At 46.0% G+C, this 26,197-nt stretch overlaps 4 protein-coding genes across 10 annotated transcripts in view; 3 read left to right on the top strand and 1 right to left on the bottom strand.

Annotated features, from left to right (window-relative positions):
* Positions 1–19,381, bottom strand: part of LOC143276281 (uncharacterized) — a 30,526-nt gene extending 11,145 nt beyond the window's left edge. For 3 of the 5 annotated variants that reach the window (XR_013053538.1, XR_013053539.1, XM_076580779.1), the window contains exons 1-2: positions 4,904–5,020; positions 2,005–3,198 (exon numbers count right to left, since the gene is read on the bottom strand). Coding sequence is in view for 3 of the 5 variants with exons in the window: in XM_076580779.1 (XP_076436894.1) it covers positions 2,005–3,117 (1,113 nt within the window). In the remaining 2 variants the exon portion in view is untranslated. Of the gene's footprint in view, positions 1–2,004; positions 3,199–4,516; positions 4,589–4,903; positions 5,021–19,250 lie in introns of those variants that run through there. The other 2 variants (XM_076580780.1, XM_076580781.1) reach the window with 2 other exon arrangements.
* LOC143276004 (uncharacterized) lies at positions 6,028–12,953 on the top strand. Of its 2 annotated transcripts, none has more exons than XM_076580371.1 (2): positions 6,028–6,157; positions 11,000–12,953. In XM_076580371.1, the coding sequence occupies exon 2, from the start codon at positions 11,185–11,187 to the stop codon at positions 12,022–12,024; it is 840 nt and encodes a 279-aa protein (XP_076436486.1). In that variant the 5' UTR covers positions 6,028–6,157; positions 11,000–11,184; the 3' UTR covers positions 12,025–12,953. The 2 variants fall into 2 exon arrangements, with proteins under 2 accessions (XP_076436486.1, XP_076436485.1); XM_076580370.1 differs by lacking the exon at positions 6,028–6,157 and adding an exon at positions 8,276–9,772 and having other exon boundaries at positions 10,060–12,953.
* LOC143276283 (E3 ubiquitin-protein ligase TRIM45-like) overlaps positions 18,866–26,197 on the top strand; it is a 29,869-nt gene continuing 22,537 nt past the window's right edge. The window contains exon 1 of the mRNA XM_076580783.1: positions 18,866–18,967. The gene's annotated coding sequence lies outside the window, so the exon portion shown is untranslated. The remainder of the gene's footprint in view (positions 18,968–26,197) is intronic.
* On the top strand, positions 21,295–25,239 carry LOC143276284 (uncharacterized). Of its 2 annotated transcripts, none has more exons than XM_076580787.1 (2): positions 21,295–21,743; positions 24,132–25,239. In XM_076580787.1, exon 2 carries the CDS (start codon positions 24,317–24,319, stop codon positions 25,148–25,150), a length of 834 nt encoding a protein of 277 aa, XP_076436902.1. In that variant the 5' UTR covers positions 21,295–21,743; positions 24,132–24,316; the 3' UTR covers positions 25,151–25,239. The 2 variants fall into 2 exon arrangements, with proteins under 2 accessions (XP_076436902.1, XP_076436900.1); XM_076580785.1 differs by lacking the exon at positions 21,295–21,743 and adding an exon at positions 21,759–22,904 and having other exon boundaries at positions 23,192–25,239.

Below are 26,197 nucleotides of genomic sequence, written 5' to 3'. Positions count from 1 at the left end.
ACGTAAAAAATATTTTGGGTTTCTTGATGTTTTTGTTTTTTTTAATCAACAACAGGGGGATCTGATGTAACTTTATTTTTTGTGCTGCCCCATCTTCCTGGCCAGTCACTGGCATGGCCCCATCACAACTCATCCCAGTGATCACACCAGGGATGTTGAAACCCAGTGCCATTAAAACAGCAGCAGAATTCCTCTCCTCCTGTGGAAAGCCCCTTGGCAGCATCTCCATCTTCACTGACTCCATGTCCACACTCCAGGCCCTTGACTCCCCTGATCCTGGTCCACTGATCCAGTCCCTTAAGGCCTCCCTCGCAACCCTTACCCAAACAGCCCCAACGACCCTCCAGTGGGTGCCTGCACATGTAGGCCTCCAAGGCAACAAGCGTGCAGACCACCTTGCTAAGGAAGGAAGCCAGCTCACACAGCCAACCGTTCCTGCCACGTATGAGGAAGCAAAAACTCTCCGCAGCAGATTCCGAAGAGGCTGGGTCACCCTGAACGGAGGCTACCAGGCACACCAGGATCCCATCAGGACACTGGAGAGGAGACACCAGACTACCATCTACCGCCTTCGCACAGGACACTGCGGCCTCAGAGCACACCTGAAGAGGATTGGAGTGGCAGCCACATCTCTATGTGACTGCGGACAGGCTGACCAGACCCCATGCCATATTCTCCAAGACTGCCTCCTGTATGAGAAGATGCGGCAGCAGTCCTGGCCTGGGGGTGCTGACCTCAACACCAAGCTCTGGGGGACGGTAGCCGATCTTCACTGGACGTCCGAGTTTGTGGCATCCCTCGGACTTTGACCCTGACTGTGTAGCTGTCGAACGCAAAAGAAAGAAAGAAAAGGAAACTCAATCTTTCCACATTTCTCCACAGATCTTCAACCAACCAGCCAACAATTTTAGAATGACCCTTCTCTTCCACGGTCTGTCTGTACTGGCACTAACAATATATATATTGCCTTTTCTTCTTCAGTCCAAAATTGCGGTGTTACATTTGATTCTACTCTTTTCTTCAAGTTCAAGCAGCCTGTATCTAATATCTGTAAGGCAGCATATTTGGAAAGCAGAAAAATCAGTTCCATTTTACATTTCCTGCGTGAGTGTGTCTGTGTCTCTGTGTGTGCGTGCATGTGTGTGTGTGTGTGTGTGAGAGAGAGAGAGTGTGTGTGTGTGTGTGTGTGTGATTTGCTGTTGTTGTTGTGTGTGTGTGTGCATTTACCAGTCTTTGCAAAGTGCTTAGAGCCCTATTTAAAGAATAGACATTATATTAGTATATAAATATATATATATAAATTCACATGATAATTATTTTCTATTAATATGAGAAGGTCAAATCATAATGCCAGACAGAGAACACATCACCCCGGCCCCTCCCACCCTCCCTCCCCCCACACCTGGAGCACACACTGTTGTCACAGCCCCCCAAAGCTAGGCAGTCCCCATCGATTCAATGTGCCAGCTGGTAACAAAGACGTCCACCACAAACTCACCGCAACAGCATCATCGTGGAAGTGAAAGATAACTCTTCATCTTCTTCTTCGTGGGCTGCAACTCCCACGTTCACTTGTATGTACACAAGTGGGCTTTTACATATATGGCCGTTTTTACCCCGCCATGTAGGCAACCATACTTCGTTATAGGGGGCGAAGGAAAACTCAAAAGAGGACATTCTCCATGTGATGTAGCAAAGTAAACTGTACAAGAAACCTGTCATTGATCTGCTATCAACTGGAGAAGATGGGGAAGATTTTCAGTTCGGTTAGACTGGGTGTTTAGTGCTGACCATGAACCAAATTCATACAAGCAATAACATTCTGATTCTATTGCCTTCATACAAACGGTGTCCAAACAAAAGTCCTGTAACATGTATGATATTCTAGAATATTAATGGAAACAAAAAGAAAGATTATACAATTTGCTATCAATATGCAAAACATGAAATTCCTACAGATTTCTAATTCATATACAGAGGCAGCACCCTTAATGATGTATTCACCTGTGTGGCCTGTGTAGTTTCCTCCTTGCTTACGATCCCTATCTGTGACAACTCTTGTTCAATACGGGTCACTGCCTGGGGGTCAATGGTCAAGGCCACCTTGCCCTTCACCATGACAGAGGTCAGGAGCTTGTCGCTGCAGTCCAGACTGCCCACACATTTTTCCATGGTGGATGTCATGTCGTTGAACAGTCCGTGCTGGGGAGACCTCTCCACTTCCTGAACGATCCGGGAATGATTTCCAAACCTGGCTCGCTGCTTCATGAGCACAGCCTTCCCTGCCTCCATTTTGTCTCGGAGATGTGAGCTTGTGCTCAGAATCTTTTCCTTCACTTGGTGGCAACGAGCATCAACAGCTTTCACCAGTCGCTGACGTATAGCCTCGACCTCTGACACACCTGCGTCGGTTTGCCGGTCCAAAGAGCTGATGTTTTCCTCCACCTCTGCGATGGCTTTGTCCAGCTTCTCCTCACCAGCTTTCAAAGTAGCGGCCACTCTTGTCAGCAGTACACGTGATTCCTCCACCCTGGTCTCTACTTTCTTCAACACGGCGCACTGGCGGTGGTCAGTGGTGGCACACAGCACGCAGACAGACACAGCATGAGCTGGACAGTAAGCTACTGCCAGTTGATGCACATGAGCTGAGCAAGTTGTGGGCTTCCTGCTGGCCAGTGAAGCAGCAGACAGGGAGGTCAGGCTTTCCACATTGTGGTGTTTGGACACAGACTGTTTTTTGTGTAGTGTGGTGCACGCCTGGCAGAACATGTCCCCACAGGTGGTGCACAGGGACACAGCCGCCACATCAACACACACACAACAAGTGTGCTGTTTGGAAAGCACACGCTCCGCTTCCACAATCGCTTCCACCAACAAATGAGTGGGAAAAGTGTCCACCGCATCGTCAAGGCTTTCCTGTGACGCCCGCTGTGCGTCCAGTATAGGAAACCGGCAAACTGGGCATTTTGCCTCTGGCGGAGTCTTCAGCCAGGACAGCAGGCAGTGTCGACAAAGGAGATGGCCGCAGGGAAGGATCTTTGGTATGGTCAACAGCTCGTGGCACACAATGCACTCTGTGTCTCTGGGGTCATCATCCTGGGCTGCTGCTGCCGCCATCTTCAGGTCAATGCTTGATCCATCAATGACTAAACATCACTGAAAGTTCCCCCTCCATCCATCAGGGTCTTTCGGTAAGTTCTGGAACGCACAGACAATGCAGATCATGAGTCAGCTGAAAGCCAAAGTTCAATTCATTATTGGAAATGATATCCCATACATAACATAATCATACTGTAATAACATATATCATTTGTAATTAGTTATCTAAAGGTTGTCATTTCAGCTTGATATCAAACTTTTCAAAGCTTGAACTTGGAAAAAATCTGGGGCCACGCTCATTTTCAGGGATGTACATACTAGGAAAGTTCATGTTTCCATTAACCACTGAACACTGATGTGGATTATGGAATCTTTAACGTGCATATCATTACATGTGCAAACACATGATTGAAAGGGATTCAGGCACTAGCAGGTCTGCTCAAACACTGACCTTGCAGACAGGAAAATACCTTCAGTCCACCAGATCTCTGTCTTGGATCAAACTCAAGACCATTACAATGAAAGTCTAGCACATTTACTATAACATTAATTTTGATTGGTGAAAATAAAATAAATATATAACTCTTTATCTATTTTTATTAATTTATCTTTATTTTTCATTGTCAGATTAAATTGATGAGTATAACACACTTTTTAATCAGAAAAACATTTCACCATGACCAATCATTGTACTAAGTTTGCTGAAGACTACATAGAAAACATTTTTTTCTCTTCCACGCAGAATTCTTTCCTGTCATTAGTATCAATACAATATACAAAGTTGTGACCTTGACCTTTGCAAGGCGCTCATGTGTGTGTGTGCGCGCGCATGTGTGTGTGTGTGTGTGTGTGTGTGTGTGTGTGTGTGTGTGTGTATGTGTTCAGTAGTGTTTGTGTAAGTGTTCAGTACTGTTTGTGTCTATGGTGTGGTGTGTGTGTGTGTGTGTGTGTGTGTGTGTGTGTGTGTGTGTGTGTGTGTGTGTGTGTGTGTGTGTGCTTGCATGTGTGGGTGGAAATAAAGAAGAAATGTGTATATATTGCTCTAAAATCTAAAAACAGATATTTGGAAATGTAGCTGTCCTTACAAATTCAGTGAAAGATACTTGTTCTCTGAATATTCTCTGGCACAAATGATGAACGCTACCATGTGCGAGTTGATGTTTGCTACCATGTGCCAGTTGATGTTCAAAGTAGCAAGTCAACATTGTTTGGCCACACACAGAGATTACTATTAACAGCCAGATGTAATGACTTTTTTTTTTTTTTAATCCAAGTTGACTAATAATTTACTTCCAATTACTTCCAGTCACAAGAACAGGTTTAATTAAAAGTGGATGCGAGAGAAAGTCTCTGTCAAGCATCTTTATTTCATTTTGCCAAATGATGACCTTGACTGTTCACGTCTCACCCTGCTCACCAAATCATCACAATGATGACTCCAAAAGATGTCGTTCATTGAATCATTCCTACCATCCTGCCAGCTTTGGTTCCCGTGCCACTAGTGATCCAAAAGCACATAAATGGACACTGATTACGAGGGCAAAAGGTTTTTAGCCTATAGCCAAACATTTCTGTGATTCTGTGATAAATAGATTATTCTGGCACCTAAAACTGGAATTCCTTCTGCCTTCCCTACCAGCCAACAAACTGCCCTCAGCTATCGGTTTTATTGGGGGTCCTGTCAATCCTTTTTTTTTCCCACTTACTCTGATTTTTGTTTCACAATGGTCGACAACGTCATCGAACCTGGAATGAAGTAGAAGTAGCACACAACTCGATAAGTGTGTAACGTCAGAAAACTTACGTGAATACTGAAAGATTGGATGTCATGAGAAGACACCTGGCTATTTCGGTGGCCGATTGTGTGTGGGGGATGATATTGGGCACACACTCGACTTGAAAACTGATGTTTGGAACTTTGTTGTCTCTGCGCGGACTGTACGAGGGGAACCCACTCTGATCCAAAATTTAAAAAAGAGAATCGTTGTTACTTCCCCTATGACAATCCTCGATTTGCCCGACAACATTAAGAATAATAATTATTGTAGTTGGAGACTGGACAGGGAAACCCCGCTCAGCGCGCGCGCCTGTGTGTGTTGCCAGTGTCTGTGTTTGTGTTTTTCTGTGTGTGTTTCTTTCTTAGGTTTCACTGTCAAAAGTGATGTTAGAATAAAAAAGATAATGAAAAAATGAAGACAAAAGAGTGTGGGTGTGTGCATGGGAGATGGGAGGGGGTACATGGGAGATGGTAGGGGGTACATGGGAGATGGTAGGGGTACATGGGAGATGGGAGGGGGTACATGGGAGATGGGAGGGGGTACATGGGAGATGGGGAGGGGGTACATGGGAGATGCCGGGAGGGGGTACATGGCCGGAAAGGGGTGCATGGCCCAGTGGCTGCAGCACTGGCACACAAATATATTATAAGCATGCACTCAAGGCCTGGCTAAGCGCATTGGGCTATTCTGCTGGTCGGGCATACATCGTCTTCTTTCCGTTACACGACCAACATCGTCTTGTCGATGACTCTGTCGTGGTTCATGCGTGCTAGGTATTTTCGGGTCTTCATAACCCGCCGAACGCTGACATGGATTATAGGATCTTTAACGTGCGTATTTGATCTTCTGCGTGCTTATACACACGAAGGGGGTTCAGGCACTAGCAGGTCTGCACATATGCTGACCTGGGAGATCGGAAAATTCTCCACCCTTTACCCACCAGGCGCCACCGAGAATCGAACCCGGGACCTTCAGATTGAAAGTCCAACGCTTGAACCACTCGGCTATTGTGTCTAGCATATATGTGGTGTAGCGTATATGAATTTGTCCGCAAGCAGTGACGCTGCCTCCTTGAGAAACTGAAACTAGAAACTGATACGAAACTAAGTCGAATGACCTCCACTGGCTTTAGTTGGCTTCGATTTCGCAGCGTAAATGGTGACCTATCAACGTGCGCGGACAAGGAGTTTGTGGGTGTTTGCAGTGGATCAGTCTGTTCGGCTTTGGGGAAAAGATAAAAGAAAATGGTTTTCTGATTCATTATGTTTGACTAAGCTTCGGTGAGTTCTCATGACTTCTGACACATCGGTGTTCAAGTGTATTTTGTAAGGGTTGGTTGTTGGTTTAGTGGTTGTTCAGTAATTTTGTTTTTGTTTCCGGGTGCAAACGACAATGTCCGCCATATTGAAGAAGCAGGAAACCTCACAGCCAACTGTTCAATTGTTTATTTGAAAATCATAATCACGATGTATACTGTAATTTAATTCGCACTCAATGCAGAATGAAATATACCACACAAACTACAAAGCTTATTGTTTGACTGACAACGGTGCTACCCTGTCGATCCAGCCAGCGCTCGTTTCGGTTTATGTTTCAGTTTGTTTTCCATCGAAATAGATTTAGCAGGAAGCATGAGGAGTAAGTAAGGAGGTTTAACATTGTTCTTCATGGCAGCTCATGGGTAATTTGAGAGATGTGTGTACTTGGCCTTTTTTTTTCAAGGCAGTGGATTAATTTTGATCATATAAAAGGTACTCGATCCACATTAATTGTGTGTGTGTGTGTGTGTGTGTGTGTGTGTATCCATGGTAAACTTTAACATTGGCTTAGGAACCAAAGTTGGCATAATCAAAAAGAAGTCACACACACACATGCGTATAGCCACACACACATACACAACACACACATTGTCACGAACACATAGGCACACATATACTTGTATGCACATACATACTTGTAAAATTGTCATTTTTACCAGTTGACTGGTTAGTTTGTTGTCTTATTCGTATTTCTGTACCTGTTAAATCACACACACACACACACACACACATATGATCATGCACAACAGAGACACACACACACACAACAAAGAGCAGAACACGGGTGCAGGGACGGAGGAAGGGGGTGGGGTGAAGTTAGCGACCCCTCTTTCCATCCTTCCCCTTTCTCCACCCCCACCCCCTTCCTGCGCCCCCTTCCCCCTCCTTTCCCTGTTTCGAAGTTAGCTTTTACTTGGCGGTGGGACAGTTCTGCTAATTGGTTGAGATATCAAAAGGGAAATCCCCCTGTATTTTTCCACTGTTTGTGTAGAGGGTAGAGGTGTTTGGGGAGAGGGTGGAGGTGTTTGGGGAGATGGGGAAGGTGTTTGAGGAGAAGGTGGAGATGTTGGGGAGAGGATGGAGGTGTTTGAGGAGAGGGTGGAGATGTTGGGGAGAGGGTGGAGACGTTTGGGGAGAGGGGAGGGGGGAAGTGTTGGGGAGAGGGTGGTGGTATTGGTAGAGGTGTTTGTGGAGAGGGTGGAGGTGTTTGGGGAGAGGGTGGATGTGTTCGGGAGAGGGTAGAGGTGTTGGGTGAGAGGGTGGAGATATTTGGGAAGAGGGAATGGGGGAGGTGTTGGGGAGAGGGTGGGTGGAGGCATTTGGGGAGAGGGTGGAGGTGTTTGGGGAGAGGGTGGAGGTGTTTGGGGAGAGGGGAGGGGAGAGGTGTTTGTGGAGAAGGGGGAGGTGTTGGGGTGAGGGGAGGTGTTTGGGGAGAGGGTGGAGGTGTTTGGGGAGAGGGGAGGGGGGAGGTGTTTCGGGGAGAGGGGGGAGGTGTTTGGGGAGAGTGAAGGTGTTTGGGGAGAGGGTGGAGGTGTTTGGGGAGAGGGGGGAGGTGTTTGGGGGAGATGGGGGGAGGTGTTTGGGGAGAGGGGGAGGTGTTTGGGGAGAGGGGAGGGGGAGGTGGTTGGGGAGAGGAGAGGGGGGAGGTGGTTGGGGAGAGGGGGAGGTGTTTGGGGAGAGAAGAGCGGGGGGGGGGGGGGGGGGTGTTTGGGGAGAGGAGAGGGGGGAGGTGGTTGGGGAGAGGGGGAGGTGTTTGGGGAGAGGGGGGAGGTGTTTGGGGAGAGGAGAGGGGGGAGGTGGGGAGAGGGGGAGGTGTTTGGGGAGAGGAGAGGGGGGAGGTGTTTGGGGAGAGGGGGAGGTGTTTGGGGAGAGGGGAGGGGGAGGTGTTTGGGGAGAGGGGGGAGGTGTTTTGGAAGAGGGATACGAGGCTTATCTTCTTGGTGTTTTTTTCCCCTCTCAAGTCCCTGCCTGGCCTGTTTTTTCTGTGTGTCTACGTCACTGTCAGAGTGAATGTGGTTGTGCTGAGTGATCGCTACTGTGGGGTAACACCAAGTGTATGACAGTACCTGACCCACATGCTACTTCACGAGACTTTGTTGAAAACGAGTATTCATCCGAGTGGTTAAAGCATTGGACTTTCAATCTGAGGGTCCTGGGTTCGAATCTCGGTGGCGCCTGGTGGGTAAAGGGTGGAGATTTTTACGATCTCCCAGTAAACACATGTGCCGACCTGCCTGTGCCTGAACCCCCTTTGTGTGTATACGCATGCAAAAGATCAGATACGCACGTTAAAGATCCTGTAATCCATGTCAGCGTTCGGTAGGTTATGGAAACAAGAATATACCCAGCATGCACACCCCCGAAAACGAAGTATGGCTGCCTACATGCCGAGGTAAATAATAAAACAACAACAACAACAACAACTGTCATACACGTATAATGTTACATGTTTGAGTGTGTATGTGTGCGTGCCTGAACTCTGATTGAATGGCACAGGAAACGAATGATGAGCGCCCAAATGGCAGCCGTCAGTCGTCTCTACCCAAGTAGGCAGAATGTTGTGTAAATGACCCCGTGTTTGTGAAGCGCTTAGAGCTTGGTCTCCGACGGAGGATAGGCGCCATATAAGTATCCATATCAAAAGATCTTATCAGGATTATGCAAGGTACCACAATCACCACACACATTCCACAAAACAATGTTTGCTGCTTGTTTCAATACATCACACTGATAATACTTCCGCTGATAACGATGATGATGATGATAATGATGATGAAAATAGTAATAACGACCATGATGATAATATCAAGATATTACATTAATAATGATGATAAATATTATCATGTTATTGTTATCATTATCAGTAATATTATTGTTTTAATCATTATTTTACAATGTAGGCTATGTGTACAGCACTGAATCCTGTCTAAATACCTGATATCATGCAGATTCCAGCAGTCGATCAGATGTCTGACACTCAGAGGCTGGTTGCCCGGCACACACCATGGAGGTGGAGGCGCAGTAGCCGAGTGGTTAAAGCATTGGACTTTCAGTCTGAGGGTTCCGGGTTCGAATGTCGGTGGCAGCGCCTGGAGGGTAAAGGGTGGAGATTTTTTCGATCTCCCAGGTCAACATACGTGCAGACATGCTAGTGCCTGAAACCCGTTCGTGTGTATAGCACATAGAAGATCAAATACACACGTTAAAAATCCTGTAAGCCATGTCAGTGTTCGGTGGGTTATGGAAACCAGAACATACCCAGCATGAACACTCCCGAAAGCGGAGTATGACTGCCTATATGGCGGGGTAAAAACGGTGATACACGTAAAAGCCCACTCGTGAACATACGAGTGAACGTGGAAGTTGCAGCCCATGAACGCAGAAGAAGAAGAAAAGAATGACAGATAAAAATGACCCGTGTGCAGCCTGCAGAGAACATTTTCCTTTCCTGTTTCCTACAACGGAGGGAAGGAATTCCTTGAGGTCAGGACGAATCTGAAACATCTTGTTGTCAGTCTGCAGATTCCATTCCTCCTGCCAGAGGTGTCCCACATAGGAATGAAGTCTTGGCTTAAAGTCTTAACTCCCGAGAGCAAGGTTTCGGTTCTAGCTCCGCCCCTTTTCTCTGCATTCAAATTTTGTATTACGTGTAGCTGACACATTTTGTACTTTCCAAAGTCAATTCAGGTCTAGATTGGAAGCTGCTAGGCAAATCTCGCTCTCTGCCATAAATGAAGCCAAACCGTAGCTTTATTAGGCTTTTATTTTGAATAAGCCTTCACCGACGTCACAGTGTCAGACTCTGGTGAGAAACTGGCTTGATTCAAATCGCCCGCCATTTATAGTCCGGTTCAGGCTTTAAGGTCCGTGTACAGTAACGTGGCATGAGAAAACGGTTCCTGATCTATGGCACTTTTTTTTCCAGTCGATCAGCCATTTGTTCCTCTAGAATGATATCAGACAGAAACATTTTATGGCTAGCTCGAAAAAGATCCTGTTCTGGGATAGACATACATTGACACGATCTTTTTACTCTGTAATAACATCTTAATGCCATGCCTGCTTGACGTGGATGATTGGGACGTGAGCGGACTGGATCTTTGAACACTTCAATCCACCTTTTAACTTATTTTCATTTCTCTACCACTGGTTTTACAAACTGACAGGTATTCAGCCCTTAAATGGCACTTCTGCAATTGGCTACAACCAACATGATTTGATTTGTTTTGATTTGGTTAGATTTCATTGCCTAAATATGAATACTCAAGGAATATTTACGCATATTACTAAATAAAAAAACAAAACAAACTATTTCAACTTCCAATCATTTGTTTTAAAACGTGTTCAAGTGTAGTGCACCCCCCACACCCCTCCACCCTCTGCCTCCTCCACACACCAAGAAACGTCACAATGCTTTGTACGAAACAAAACACGTCACTGACATTTTTTCTAATCCCTGTCAAGTGAAACAAACCATGTGTATCTTTCTCAGCTTCATTGGGGGTGTTTAAGAAAACTTCACAAAATCAAATGAATTAATAAAGCAAGTTCATTGTGTGATATGTTGATATCAGGAAGTATGGGCAACAATTATGATGATGTCGATAACGACGACAACGATGATAATGATGACGATGACGACAGCAGTTTTGAAGGTGTGTGCTGCTGCTGACATTTTTACAGGTGGAGATGGCGATGTGACAATGTAAACGTGGTGATAAAAATGAGAACAATAACGACATCGACGACGATGATGAATGATGATGATGATGTTGATGGTGATGATGATGATGACTGTTGCAGACCAACAGACCAGTCCAGACGCCACCTCCACCACAACGGGAACGTCTTCCACCCCCTCCCCCATTCCCACCCCCACTGCAGCTCACCTCCCTCCACCCTCCCTCTCCTCCACCACCCCCACATCATCACCCCTCTCCCCACCCACCCACCCTGCCACCCCCACCTTCACCCCACCTGTTGACGTCATGACGACGGCACCACAGTGTGTGTTCCAGACGTCGCCCAGAACAGCAGACGACGAACACACACCCGGGATCACTGCCGTTGTCTGTCTGCCGGACAACAGACTGGTCATGGCGGACAACAGCAACAACAAGGTGAAGGTGATGGGCGTGGCGCCCCCCCACACTGTGTCCCCCTGTCTCACTGTTGGTGAACCACCATGGGCCCTGGCTGTTCTGTCTGATGGTCTGGTGGCCATGACGACGGGTGAACCAGTCATCTACCTCATGGCAGTGACTGACACCGTGACAGTGCGGTCACGTGTCCAGACAGTCAGAGAGTATTCGGGAATAGCCGGGCACAGTGACGGACATCTCGTTGTAGGTTGTGAGGAATCCGGCAATGAGCCCGCCGCTGTGCACGTGCTGAACAGGCAGGGTCAAGTGGTCCGCACGCTCACGGACAGCACCAGGCTGACAGGACTGAGGTCACCGGGGTATCTGTTTGACTCTGGTGACCACGTCCTGGTGTCAGACTGTGGCACACACCTGGTGCACCAGGTGTCTGTCCGTTCTGGCCAGGTGACCCACACCTTTCAGCACAAGCACGTGATGGGGCTTACACAGGTGTGCACTGACAGTGACAACAATGTGTATGTTGTTAGTTATTTTGGTAAGTGTGTGTGTGTGAGGAGCAGAGGGGGAGAGTGGAGACAACTGGTGACGCCCTCTCTGCACCGTCCATCACGGTATGTCTTTCCTGAGTGTCTGTGTCTGACCAGCTCTGGTCATCTGGTGGTGGGGTGGGGTGATGGTGATGGTGATGGTGATGACTGTGTTGTTGTAGGTTATAAATTGTTGTAGTGAATGACTTGTGTGCTTGGTAGTTTTTCTTCCTGTTATACATGAATAGATCTATCTCTAGATCTGTCTCTACATCTATCTACTTTTCTGCTGTCCCAGACATGTCAACTTTTGAACATGATACGTCATCATAACATGACGTCAGAGCAGCTTTGACAAAAAGAAAGGCTTTTGTTAGGTTTGTACTCTCTCTCTCTCTTGTTTTGTTATGGGCCAATGTTCAATAAAACCATTTTAGTTTGTTTATTCGTTCTATAAATTGTTACACATTATCTGTATTTGTATCACATGTTGGGCTGACCAGTGCACACCTGGCCGATGCAAAACGAGATATGGTAATTTTTATTATTTTATTTTTCGTGTTACAACGCGGACTGTACTATCTTTCAAGCAGTTATACAAAGGTTTTAAAGTCTGGTTTGGAACACAGCAAAATGTGCATTCTGACCCTTTCTGTATTTTGCTTCTTCGTGTTTTCACAGCAATGCTGCAGCCGTTTCCTTGGAGACCAGTTTTATTTTATGTTGTCTGTGATTTGTTGGTGGTCTGTTCCGATTCTGGCCAATACACATGTAAAAAAAAAAATGTGACGCGATTACTGTTTGTGACGAATTTCATTTTATTATGGAGTGTCCAATTTTTCCTGATATACCTAAAGAAATTGTTGCCCGATAAATATGTATGCCCGACGTCTACTTTCATTTTGTAAATCATTTTCTGCAAGTAAACGGGTTCTCCTTAGACTTAGTGATCTCATTAAAACTTGCAATGTTGCATAAGTTACTTTCGCACATAAGAAGAAATGTTTCCCCCAATTTTATTTCAGTTGATGCAAGCATTATGATAATCCTTGTGTTTTTGGTTATGTTGTTTTCTGATATCCTCCATGCCCCAATTGGGGTCAAAAGGATAATTAAATCTTGAAATTCTCGAAATCTTGTGTGTGTGTGTGTGTGTGTGTGTGTGTGTGAGTGTGTGTGTGCATTTGTGCGTGTAATGTATGTGTGCGTGTGTGTGCGTGTGTATGACGAAGAAAGAGAGACTGACCAATAAGTTTATTCATTTTTCATTCGATAGACCAACAGGCACATCAGCAAGCAGGCATAGAGACTAATGTGATTTCAAACTTGTGAGGTGGCCACTATTGAGTTTTAACGGCAACAAATATAAATGGAAGATAACTCGATTTATTTTACAATAAAGACAAAAGCAAAAGCAACAATTAAAAAACATCAGCATCAAGAACAAGAGCAACAATGAAAACATCCACCAACAAACACAACATCATCAAAGACAAACATCAAACACACACACACAGACGCACACACAGTAATACCCACGCTCTCATACACGCATGTACTCTCTGTCTCTCTTACACACATAGACACACGCGCACACGCATTCACACACACACACACACAGGAAAAGCAACAACACAAGCAGTAACAAGAACAACAAAAATAACAACCACCACCACCACAACCAACAACAATCTCCGTTTCGACAGGGCATCGAAATTTACATACTGATTCATGTACACTGCACCAAACCTGTTTTTTAAATTTTATTTATTATTATTTATTTATTTATTTTCTTATATAGATATATTGATAAACGAACAAATAGATAAACAAACGAATGATTAAATGAATAGATAGAAAAAATAAACCACAGCACACAGTAAACAACAACAACAACATAAGTCATAGCACAAAGTGAGCAACAACAACAGCAACAACGACAACGTAAGTCATAGCATACAGTGAGCAACAACAACAGCAACAACGACAACATAAGTCATAGCATAAAGTGAGCAACAACAACAGCAGGGACAACAACAACACAAGTCACAGCACAAAGTGAACAACAACAACAGCAGGGACAACAACAACAACAAGCCATAGCAGAAAGTGAACAACAACAACAGCAGCGACATCAACAACACAAGTCACAGCACAAAGTGAACAACAACAACAGCAGCGACATCAACAACACAAGTCACAACACAAAGTGAACAACAACAACAGCAGCGACAACAACATCAACGACAAGACAAGCCTTAACACAAAATGAACAAACGATTATAACGATAACAGCGACGACGACAGGAGCTACAACAACACCAAGGGGAACAAAACAAACTGAACCACCACCACCACCTCCACCACCACCACCACCAACAACAGCAACACTACCACCACCAACACCACCACCACCACCACCGGCAACACCACCACCATCACCACCACCAACACCAATACCAACACCACTCCCACCACCAACAACAACGACAGCAACACCACCCCCACCACCAACAACAACAACACTACCACCACCACCACCACCACCACCAACAACAACAATAACAGCAACACCACCACCACCACCAATAACAACAACACTACCACCACCACGACCTTTACCACCACCACCAACAACAGCAACACCACCACCACCACCAATAACAACAACACTACCACCACCACGACCTTTACCACCACCACCACCAACAACAACACTACCACCACCACGACCTTCACCACCACCACCAACAACAGCAACACCACCACCACCACCAACAACAACAACAATAACAGCAACACCACCTCCACCACCACCACCAATAACAGCAACACCACCACCACCAACAACAACAGCAACACTACCACCGCAACCAGCACCACATCCACCACCAACAACAACATCACCATAACAACAAGGGGGAACAACGTCCTGTGGCATTGTCAGCTCAGTGGTTGATGAGTTTCAGTTTCAGTTTCAGTTTCCAAGAGGTACCAAAGCGTGCGGACTGATCCATACACGCTACACCACATCTGCTGAGACCAAAGGGACAGATGCCTGACCCACACATAAACACAACGTGCTGGTCAGGCCTTGAGGGCCTACCCCAGGTTTGTATAAAACACTGACATCAAAGGAAGTGAAATGAATAAACACATAAGTAAACACACTGAAATATAACAGAATGAAAGACGCGCAGAAGACGACTGATTGAAATGAAGTGAGAAACGGGTGGTAAGAAATGATCGACGGACATCCACAGGACTGCACCAGTGCCGCACAGTCACCACACAGACTGGCTCCCTCTCCCCCACCCCTCCCCTCCCCTCCACATCCACAGGACTGCACCAGTGCCACACAGTTATCACACAGGCTGGCTCCCTCCCCCCCACCCCCCACCCACTTGGATCGCAATATCTGGTCAACCATGCACACTACCTAAGAAGGATGAAAAGCTATGGTAAAATGATATCAAATCAGAACAATGATAGAAAAGAAAGTTAAAATTCTGTCTAAAATCAGTAGTTCACTGACACATGATCATAACATCATGCTAATATCCTGATTTTATAGGGAAAATAGTCACACTTAGCTGCTGTCAGCATAATATTTATATTCTATCTGTTTACAAACATCATACTTAGCTGCTGTCAGCATAATATTTATATTCTGTCTGTTTACAAATATTTGATTTAAGTTGCAGCCAACATTTGTAATTAGTATTGGTAAAACTGCACCACAGTTATAACATTTAGTTATGGCTACAATCAGTATTTGTTTCAGTTGGCTTGTAATATTTGCATGCACATTACATCAGGGTCAGCAAAATGTTATTATTAAAGAGCTCAACTATCTATTTTTACATATATCTATATATGATTATATTTACTATAATTTTTCACATGCTCTCGGTATCTGCACAGTGAACAAGTGGATGAAGGAGTAAATGAAGGAACCATTCATTTATTTATTTATAGTCCATTCATCTAAGACGATGATATTAGACTGAAAATGAAGGAATTGTGTGTGTGTGTGTATGTGTGTGTGTGTGTTCGTGTGTGCGTGCGTGCGTGTGTGCGTGCATGTGTGTGTGTGTGTGTGTGTGTGTGCGCATGTGTGTTCAGTTGTATGTGTGTGAGTGTTCAGTATTGTTTGTGTGTGTGTGAGTGTGTATGTGTGTGTGCCATGTGTATGTGTGTGTGTGTGGTGTGTGTGTGTGTGTGTGTGTGTTAAGTAGTGTTTGTGTGAGTGTTCAGTACTGTTTGTGTCTGTGGTATGGTGTATGTAAATGTGTTTGTGTGCATGTGTGTGTGCATGCACGCGCACATGTGTGTGTGTGTGCGCGCACGTGTGTGTGTGTGTGTGTGTGTGTGTGTGTGTTCAGTAGTGTTTGTGTGAGTGTTCAGTACTGTTTGTGTCTATGGTGTGGTGTGTGTGTGTGTGTGTGTGTGTGTGTGTGTGTGTGCTTGCAAGTGTGGGTGGAAATAAAGAAGAAATGTGTATATATTGCTCTAAAATCTAAAAAGAGATATTTGGAAATCTAGCTGTCCTTACAAATTCAGTGAAAGATACTTGTTCTCTGAATATTCTCAGGTACAAATGACGAACGCTACCATGTGCCAGCTGATGTTTGCTACCATGTGCCAGTTGATGTTCAAAGTAGCAAGTCAACATTGTTTGGCCACACACAGAGATTACTATTAACAGCCAGATGTAATGACAATCTTTTTTCTTTCTTTTTTTTTTTTTTTTTTTAATCCAAGTTGACTAATAATTTACTTCCAATTACTTCCAGTCACAAGAACATGTTTAATTAAAAGTGGATGCGAGAGAAAGTCTCTGTCAAGCATCTTTATTTCATTTTGCCAAATGATGACGTTGCCTGTTCACGTCTCACCCTGCTCACCAAATCATCACAATGATGACTCCAAAAGATGTCGTTCATTGAATCATTCCTACCATCCTGCCAGCTTTGGTTCCCGTGCCACTAGTAGTATAAATAGATTATTCTGGCACCTAAAACTGGAATTCCTTCTGCCTTCCCTACCAGCCAACAAACTGCCCTCAGCTACCGGTTTTATTGGGGGTTCTGTCAATCCTTTTTTTCCCCCACTTACTCTGATTTTTGTTTCACAACGGTCGACAACGTCGTCGAACCTGGAATGAAGTAGAAGTAGCACCCAACTGGATAAGTGTGTAACGTCAGAAAACTTACGTGAATACTGAAAGATTGGATGTCATGAGAAGACACCTGGCTATTTCGGTGGCCGATTGTGTGGGGGGGATGATATTGGGCACACACTCGACTTGAAAACTGATGTTTGGAACTTTGTTGTCTCTGCGCGGACTGTACGAGGGGAACCCACTCTGATCCAAAATTTAAAAAAGAGAATCGTTGTTACTTCCCCTATGACAATCCTCGGTTTGCCCGACAACATTAAGAATTGCAGTTTGGAGACTGGACAGGGAAACCCCGCTCAGCGCGCGCGCGCGTGTGTGTGTTGCCAGTGTCTGTGTTTGTGTGTTTCTGTGTGTGTTTCTTTCTTAGGTTTTACTGTCAAAAGTGATGTTAGAATAAAAAAGATAATGAAAAAATGAAGACAAAAGAGTGTGGGTGTGTGCATGGGAGATGGGGAGGGGGTACATGGGAGATGGGGAGGGGGTACATGGGAGATGGGAGGGGGTACATGGGAGATGGGGAGGGGGGTACATGGGAGATGGGAGGGGGTACATGGGAGATGGGCCCAGGAGGTAGTACATGGGAGATGGGAGGTGATACATGGGAGATGGGAGGGGAGGGGGTACATTGGAGATGGGAGGGGAGGGGGTACATGGGAGATGGGAGGGGGTACATGGGAGATGGGAGGGGGTACAGGGGAGATGGGAGGGGGTACATGGGAGATGGAGGGGAGGGGGTACATGGAGATGGGAGGGGTACATGGGAGATGGAGGGGAGGGGGTACATGGGAGATGGGAGGGAAGGGGTACAATGGGAGATGGGAGGGGGTACAAGGGAGATGGGAGGGGGTACATGGGAGATGGGAGGGGGGTACAGGGGAGATCGGGAGGGGAGGGGTACATGGGAGATGGGAGGGAGGGGGTACATGGGAGATGGGGAGGGGGTACATGGGAGATGGGAGGGAGGGGGTACATGGGAGATGGGAGGGGGACATGGGAGATGGGAGCGGGTACATGGGAGATGGGAGGGGGTACATGGGAGATGGGGAGGGGGTACATGGGAGATGGGGAGGGGGTACAGGGGAGATGGGAGGGGGTACATGGGAGATGGGAGGGGAGGGGGTACATGGGAGATGGGAGGGGAGGGGGTACATGGGAGATGGGAGGGGGTACATGGGAGATGGGAGGGGGTACATGGGAGATGGGAGGGAGGGGGTACAGGGGAGATGGGAGGGGGTACAGGGGAGATGGGAGGGGGTACATGGGAGATGGTACATGGCCGGAAAGGGGTGCATGGCCCAGTGGCTGCAGCACTGGCACACAATATATTATAAGCATGCACTCAAGGCCTGGTTAAGCACATTGGGCTATTCTGCTGGTCGGGCATACGTCGTCTTCTTTGCGTTACACGACCAACATCGTCTTGTCGATGACTCTGTCGTGGTTCATGCATGCTAGGTATTTTCGGGTCTTCATAACCCACCGAACGCTGACATGGATTATAGGATCTGTAACGTGCGTATTTGATCTTCTGCGTGCATATACACACGAAGGGGGTTCAGGCACTAGCAGGTCTGCACATATGCTGACCTGGGAGATCGGAAAATTCTCCACCCTTTACCCACCAGGAGCCACTGATAATCGAACCCGGGACCTTCAGATTGAAAGTCCAACGCTTAAACCACTCGGCTATTGCGTCTAGCATATATGTGGTGTAGCGTATGAATTTGTCCGCAAGCAGTGACGCTGCCTCCTTGAGAAACTGAAACTAGAAACTGATACGAAACTAAGTCGAATGACCTCCACTGGCTTTAGTTGGCTTCGATTTCGCAGCGTAAATGGTGATCTGTCAACGTGCACGGACAAGGAGTTTGTGGGTGTTTGCAGTGCATCAGTCTGTTCGGCTTTGGGGAAAAGATAAAAGAAAATGGTTTTCTGATTCATTATGTTTGACTAAGCTTCGGTGAGTTCTCATGACTTCTGACACATCGGTGTTCAAGTGTATTTTGTAAGGGTTGGTTGTTGGTTCAGTGGTTGTTCATTAATTTTGTTTTTGTTTCCGGATGCAAACCACAATGTCCGCCATATTGAAGAAGCAACAAACCTCACAGCCAACTGTTCAATTGTTTATTTGAAAATCATAATCACGATGTATACTGTAATTCAATTCGTGGTAATCCTGCAGTTTAGAATACTAAACTCAGGGGGCCGTTCAAATGAAAAAATAGAGGTTGTTTTAGACTGACCTTGATGCGCTGAGTCGAATGCAACCCTCAGCTAAGCTCTACGGCCACTCCTTGTCAATGAAACAGAGACATAATAAATAGTAAACTCAGTCGGTCACTTCCCGAGCAACTATCGGCGATCCATTTTGATGACGCGTGATCAGCAGTCAAAATGGCGTGCAGGTCGGGAAGGAGTACTACTTACCGTGCATTTGATCCAGTTTCGTGGCAAAAGGAGTGGTCTTAGAGCTTAGCTGAGGGTTGCATTCGACTCAGCGCATCGAAGTCAGTCTAAAACACCTTCTACTTTTTCATTTTAACGGCCCCTGAGTTTAGTATTCTAAACTGCAGGAATATCGTACTAAATGCAGAATGAAATATACTACACAAACTACAAAGCTTGTTGTTTGACTGACAACGGTGCTACCCTGTCGATCCAGCCAGCGCTCGTTTCGGTTTATGTTTCAGTTTGTTTTCCATCGAAATAGATTTAGCAGGAAGCATGAGGAGTAAGTAAGGAGGTTTAACATTGTTCTTCATGGCAGCTCATGGGTAATTTGAGAGATCTGTGTACTTGGCCTTTTTTTTTCAAGGCAGTGGATTAATTTTGATCATATAAAAGGTACTCGATCCACATTAATTGTGTGTGTGTGTGTGTGTGTGTGTGTAAAATCACATTTTACTCGACAGGTTTAGACTCACTTGTTTAGACAATTGATTAAATTTAGTCTATGTAATAATCAGGTGTTTTGTGTGTGTGTGTGTGTGTGTGTCCATGGTAAACTTTAACATTGGCTTAGGAACCAAAGTTGGCATAATCAAAAAGAAGTCACACACACACATGCGTATAGCCACACACACATACACAACACACACACTGTCACGAACACATAGGCACACATTTACTTGTACGCACATACATACTTGTAAAATTGTCATTTTTACTAGTTGACTGGTTAGTTTGTTGTCTTATTTGGCTTATTATTTGTATTTCTGTACCTGTTAAATCACACACACACACACACACATACATATGATCATGCACAACAGAGACACACACACACACAACAAAGAGCAGAACACGGGTGCAGGGAGGGAGGGAGGGAGGGGGTGGGGTGAAGTTAGCGACCCCTCTTTCCATCCTTCTTCTTTCTCCACCCCCCCCCCCCTTCCTGCGCCCCCTTCCCCCTCCTTTCCCTGTTTTGAAGTTAGCTTTTACTTGGCCGTGGGACAGTTCTGCTAATTGGTTGAGATATCAAAAGGGAAATCCCCCTGTATTTTTCCACTGTTTGTGTAGAGGGTGGAGGTGTTTGGGGAGAGGGGGGGAGGTGGTGTTGGGGAGAGGGTGGAGGTGTTTGGAGAGAGGGTGGAGGTGTTTGGGGAGATGGGGAAGGTGTTTGAGGAGAGGGTGGAGATGTTTGGGGAGAGGGGAGGGGGGAGGTGTTGGGGAGAGGGTGGTGGTATTGGTGGATGTGTTTGTGGAGAGGGTGGAGGTGTTGGGTGAGAGGGTGGAGATATTTGGGGAGAGGGGGGGAGGTGTTGGGGAGAGGGTGGTGGTATTTGGGGAGAGGGTGGAGGTGTTTGTGGAGAGGGGGAGGTGTTTGGGGAGAGGGTGGAGGTGTTTGGGGAGAGGGGGAAGGTGTTGGGGAGAGGGGAGGGGGGAGGTGTTTGGGGAGAGGGGGGAGGTGTTTGTGGAGAGGGGGGAGGTGTTGGGGAGAGGGGAGGGTGGAGGTGTTTGGGAAGAGGGGGAGGTGTTTGTGGAGAGGGGGGAGGTGTTGGGGAGAGGAGAGGGTGGAGGTGTTTGGGAAGAGGGGGGAGGTGTTTGTGGAGAGGGTGGAGGTGTTGGGGAGGGGAGAGGTGTTTGGGGGAGAGGGGGGAGGTGTTTGTGGAGAGTGGAGGTGTTTGGGGAGAGGGGGGAGGTGTTTGGGGAGAGTGGAGGGTGGAGGTGTTTGGGGGAGAGGGGGGAGGTGTTTGGGGGAGAGGGGAGGGGGAGGTGTTTGGGGAGAGGGGAGGGGGAGGTGTTTGGGGAGAGGGGGGAGGTACGAGGCTTATCTTCTTGGTGTTTTTTTTCCCCCACTCAAGTCCCTGCCTGCCCTGTTTTTTCTGTGTGTCTATGTCAGTGTCAGAGTGAATGTGGTTGTGGTGAGTGATTGCTACTGTGGGGTAACACCAGATGTGTGACAGTACCTGACCCATATGCTACTTCACGAGACTTTGTTGAAAACGAGTATTCATCCGAGTGGTTAAAGCGTTGGACTTTCAATCTGAGGGTCCTGGGTTCGAATCTCGGTGGCGCCTGGTGGGTAAAGGGTGGAGATTTTTCCGATCTCCCAGGTAAACACATGTGCCAACCTGCCTGTGCCTGAATCCCCTTCGTGTGTATACGCATGCAGAAGATCAGATATGCACGTTAAAGATCCTGTAATCTATGTCAGCGTTCGGTGGGTTATGGAAACAAGAATATACCCAGCATGCACACCCCCGAAAACGGAGTATGGCTGCCTACATGCTGAGGTAAATAAAAAATAAAAAAAACAACAACAACAACTGTCATACACGTATAATGTTACATGTTTGAGTGTGTATGTGTGCGTGCCTGAACTCTGATTGAATGGCACAGGAAACGAATGATGAGCGCCCAAATGGCAGCCGTCAGTCGTCTCAACCCAAGTAGGCAGCCTGTTGTGTAAATGACCCCGTGTTTGTGAAGCGCTTAGAGCTTGGTCTCCGACTGAGGATAGGTGCCATATAAGTATCCATGTCAAAAGATCTTATCAAGATTATGCAAGGTACCACAATCACCACACACATTCCACAAAACAATGTTTGCTGCTTGTTTCAATACATCACACTGATAATACTTCCATTGATAATGATGATGATGATGAAGATGATAATGATGATGAAAATAGTAATAACGACCATGATGATAATATCAAAATATTACATTAATAATGATGATAGATATTATCATGTTATTGTTATCATCAATAATGTAGGTTATATGTACAGCACTGAATCCTGTCTAAATGCCTGATATGCGGATTCCAGCAGTCGATCAGATGTCTGACACTCAGAGGCTGGTTGCCCGGCACACACCATGGAGGTGGAGGCGCAGTAGCCGAGTGGTTAAAGCGTTGGACTTTCAATCTGAGGGTTCCGAGTTCGAATGTCGGTGACGGCGCCTGGCGGGTAAAAGGTGGAGATTTTTTCGATCTCCCACGTCAACATATGTGGAGACCTGCTAGTGCCTGAAACCTCTTCGTGTGTATAGCACATAGAAGATCAAATACGCAAGTTAAAAATCCTGTAAGCCATGTCAGTGTTCAGTGGGTTATGGAAACCAGAACATACCCAGCATGAACAATCCCGAAAGCGGAGTATGACTGCCTGTATGGCGGGGTAAAAACGGTCATACACGTAAAAGCCCACTTGTGTACATACAAGTGAACGTGGAAGTTGCAGCCCATGAACACAGAAGAAGAAGAAGAAAAGAATGACTGATAAAAATGACCCGTGTGCAGCCTGCAGAGAACATTTTCCTTTCCTGTTTCTTACAACGGGGGGAAGGAATTCCTTGAGGTCAGGACGAATCTGAAACATCTTGTTGTCAGTCTGCAGATTCCATTCCTCCTGCCAGAGGTGTCCCACATAGGAATGAAGTCTTGGCTTAAAGTCTTAACTCCCGAGAGCAAGGTTTCGGTTCTAGCTCCGCCCCTTTTCTCTGCATTCAAATTTTGTATTACGTGTAGCTGACACATTTTGTACTTTCCAAAGTCAATTCAGGTCTAGATTGGAAGCTGCTAGGCAAATCTCGCTCTCTGCCATAAATGAAGCCAAACCGTAGCTTTATTAGGCTTTTATTTTGAATAAGCCTTCACCGACGTCACAGTGTCAGACTCTGGTGAGAAACTGGCGTGATTCAAATCGCCCGCCATTTATAGTCCGGTTCAGGCTTTAAGGTCCGTGTACAGTAACGTGGCATGAGAAAACGGTTCCTGATCTATGGCACTTTTTTTTCCAGTCGATCAGCCATTTGTTCCTCTAGAATGATATCAGACAGAAACATTTTATGGCTAGCTCGAAAAAGATCCTGTTCTGGGATAGACATACATTGACACGATCTTTTTACTCTGTAATAACATCTTAATGCCATGCCTGCTTGACGTGGATGATTGGGACGTGAGCGGACTGGATCTTTGAACACTTCAATCCACCTTTTAACTTATTTTCATTTCTCTACCACTGGTTTTACAAACTGACAGGTATTCAGCCCTTAAATGGCACTTCTGCAATTGGCTACAACCAACATGATTTGATTTGTTTTGATTTGGTTAGATTTCATTGCCTAAATATGAATACTCAAGGAATATTTACGCATATTACTAAATAAAAAAACAAAACAAACTATTTCAACTTCCAATCATTTGTTTTAAAACGTGTTCAAGTGTAGTGCACACCCCACACCCCTCCACCCTCTGCCTCCTCCACACACCAAGAAACGTCACAATGCTTTGTACGAAACAAAATACGTCACTGACATTTTTTCTAATCCCTGTCAAGTGAAACAAACCATGTGTATCTTTCTCAGCTTCATTGGGGGTGTTTAAGAAAACTTCACAAAATCAAATGAATTAATAAAGCAAGTTCATTGTGTGATATGTTGATATCAGGAAGTATGGGCAACAATTATGATGATGTCGATAACGACGACAACGATGACGATGATAATGATGACGATGACGACAGCAGTTTTGAAGGTGTGTGCTGCTGCTGACATTTTTACAGGTGGAGATGGCGATGTGACAATGTAAACGTGGTGATAAAAATGAGAACAATAACGACATCGACGACGATGATGAATGATGATGTTGATGGTGATGATGATGATGACTGTTGCAGACCAACAGACCAGTCCAGACGCCACCTCCACCACAACGGGAACGTCTTCCACCCCCTCCCCCATTCCCACCCCCACTGCAGCTCACCTCCCTCCACCCTCCCTCTCCTCCACCACCCCCACATCATCACCCCTCTCCCCACCCACCCACCCTGCCACCCCCACCTTCACCCCACCTGTTGACGTCATGACGACGGCACCACAGTGTGTGTTCCAGACGTCGCCCAGAACAGCAGACGACGAACACACACCCGGGATCACTGCCGTTGTCTGTCTGCCGGACAACAGACTGGTCATGGCGGACAACAGCAACAACAAGGTGAAGGTGATGGTCGTGGCGCCCCCCCACACTGTGTCCCCCTGTCTCACTGTTGGTGAACCACCATGGGCCCTGGCTGTTCTGTCTGATGGTCTGGTGGCCATGACGACGGGTGAACCAGTCATCTACCTCATGGCAGTGACTGACACCGTGACAGTGCGGTCACGTGTCCAGACAGTCAGAGAGTATTCGGGAATAGCCGGGCACAGTGACGGACATCTCGTTGTAGGTTGTGAGGAATCCGGCAATGAGCCCGCCGCTGTGCACGTGCTGAACAGGCAGGGTCACGTGGTCCGCACGCTCACGGACAGCACCAGGGTGACAGGACTGAGGTCACCTGGGTATCTGTTTGACTCTGGTGACCACGTCCTGGTGTCAGACTGTGGCACACACCTGGTGCACCAGGTGTCTGTCCGTTCTGGCCAGGTGACCCACACCTTTCAGCACAAGCACGTGATGGGGCTTACACAGGTGTGCACTGACAGTGACAACAGTGTGTATGTAGCTAGTTATTTTGGTAAGTGTGTGTGTGTGAGGAGCAGAGGGGGAGAGTGGAGACAACTGGTGACGCCCTCTCTGCACCGTTCATCACAGTGTGTCTTTCCTGAGTGTCTGTGTCTGACCAGCTCTGGTCATCTGGTGGTGGGGTGGGGTGTTGGTGATGGTGATGACTGTGTTGTTGTAGGTTATAAACTGTCGTAGTGAATGACTTGTGTGTTTGGTCGTTTTTCTTCCTATTATACATGAATAGATCTATCTCTAGATCTGTCTCTACATCTATCTACTTTTCTGTCTATGTGTGTGTGTGTTGACACACTGTCCCAGACATGTCAACTTTTGAACATGATACGTCATCATAACATGACGTCAGAGCAGCTTTGACAAAAAGAAAGGCTTTTGTTAGGTTTGTACTCTCTCTCTCTCTTGTTTTGTTATGGGCCAATGTTCAATAAAACCATTTTAGTTTGTTTATTCGTTCTATAAATTGTTACACATTATCTGTATTTGTATCACATGTTGGGCTGACCAGTGCACACCTGGCCGATGCAAAACGAGATATGGTAATTTTTATTATTTTATTTTTCGTGTTACAACGCGGACTGTACTATCTTTCAAGCAGTTATACAAAGGTTTTAAAGTCTGGTTTGGAACACAGCAAAATGTGCATTCTGACCCTTTCTGTATTTTGCTTCTTCGTGTTTTCACAGCAATGCTGCAGCCGTTTCCTTGGAGACCAGTTTTATTTTATGTTGTCTGTGATTTGTTGGTGGTCTGTTCCGATTCTGGCCAATACACATGTAAAAAAAAATGTGACGCGATTACTGTTTGTGACGAATTTCATTTTATTATGGAGTGTCCAATTTTTCCTGATATACGTAAAGAAATTGTTGCCCGATAAATATGTATGCCCGACGTCTACTTTCATTTTGTAAATCATTTTCTGCAAGTAAACGGGTTCTCCTTAGACTTAGTGATCTCATTAAAACTTGCAATGTTGCATAAGTTACTTTCGCACATAAGAAGAAATGTTTCCCCCAATTTTATTTCAGTTGATGCAAGCATTATGATAATCCTTGTTGTGTTTTTGGTTATGTTGTTTTCTGATATCCTCCATGCCCCAATAGGGGTCAAAGGATAATTAAATCTTGAAATTCTCGAAATCTTGTGTGTGTGTGTGTGTGTGTGTGTGTGTGTGTGTGCATTTGTGCGTGTAATGTATGTGTGCGTGTGTGTGCGTGTGTATGACGA

This window comes from Babylonia areolata, chromosome 31, assembly GCF_041734735.1.
Source record: "Babylonia areolata isolate BAREFJ2019XMU chromosome 31, ASM4173473v1, whole genome shotgun sequence".
NCBI classification, from domain to species: Eukaryota; Metazoa; Mollusca; class Gastropoda; order Neogastropoda; family Buccinidae; genus Babylonia; species Babylonia areolata.
Note: the sequence above shows the minus strand (reverse complement) of the source record. Positions and strands in the feature narration are given on the sequence as shown.

What these genes read in the sequence shown, in the direction of transcription:
- LOC143276284 (XM_076580785.1), top strand. Translation starts at nt 24,092, where the DNA reads ATGATGATGTTGATGGTGATGATGATGATGACTGTTGCAGACCAACAG.
- LOC143276004 (XM_076580370.1), top strand. Translation starts at nt 10,954, where the DNA reads ATGATGATGATGATGTTGATGGTGATGATGATGATGACTGTTGCAGAC.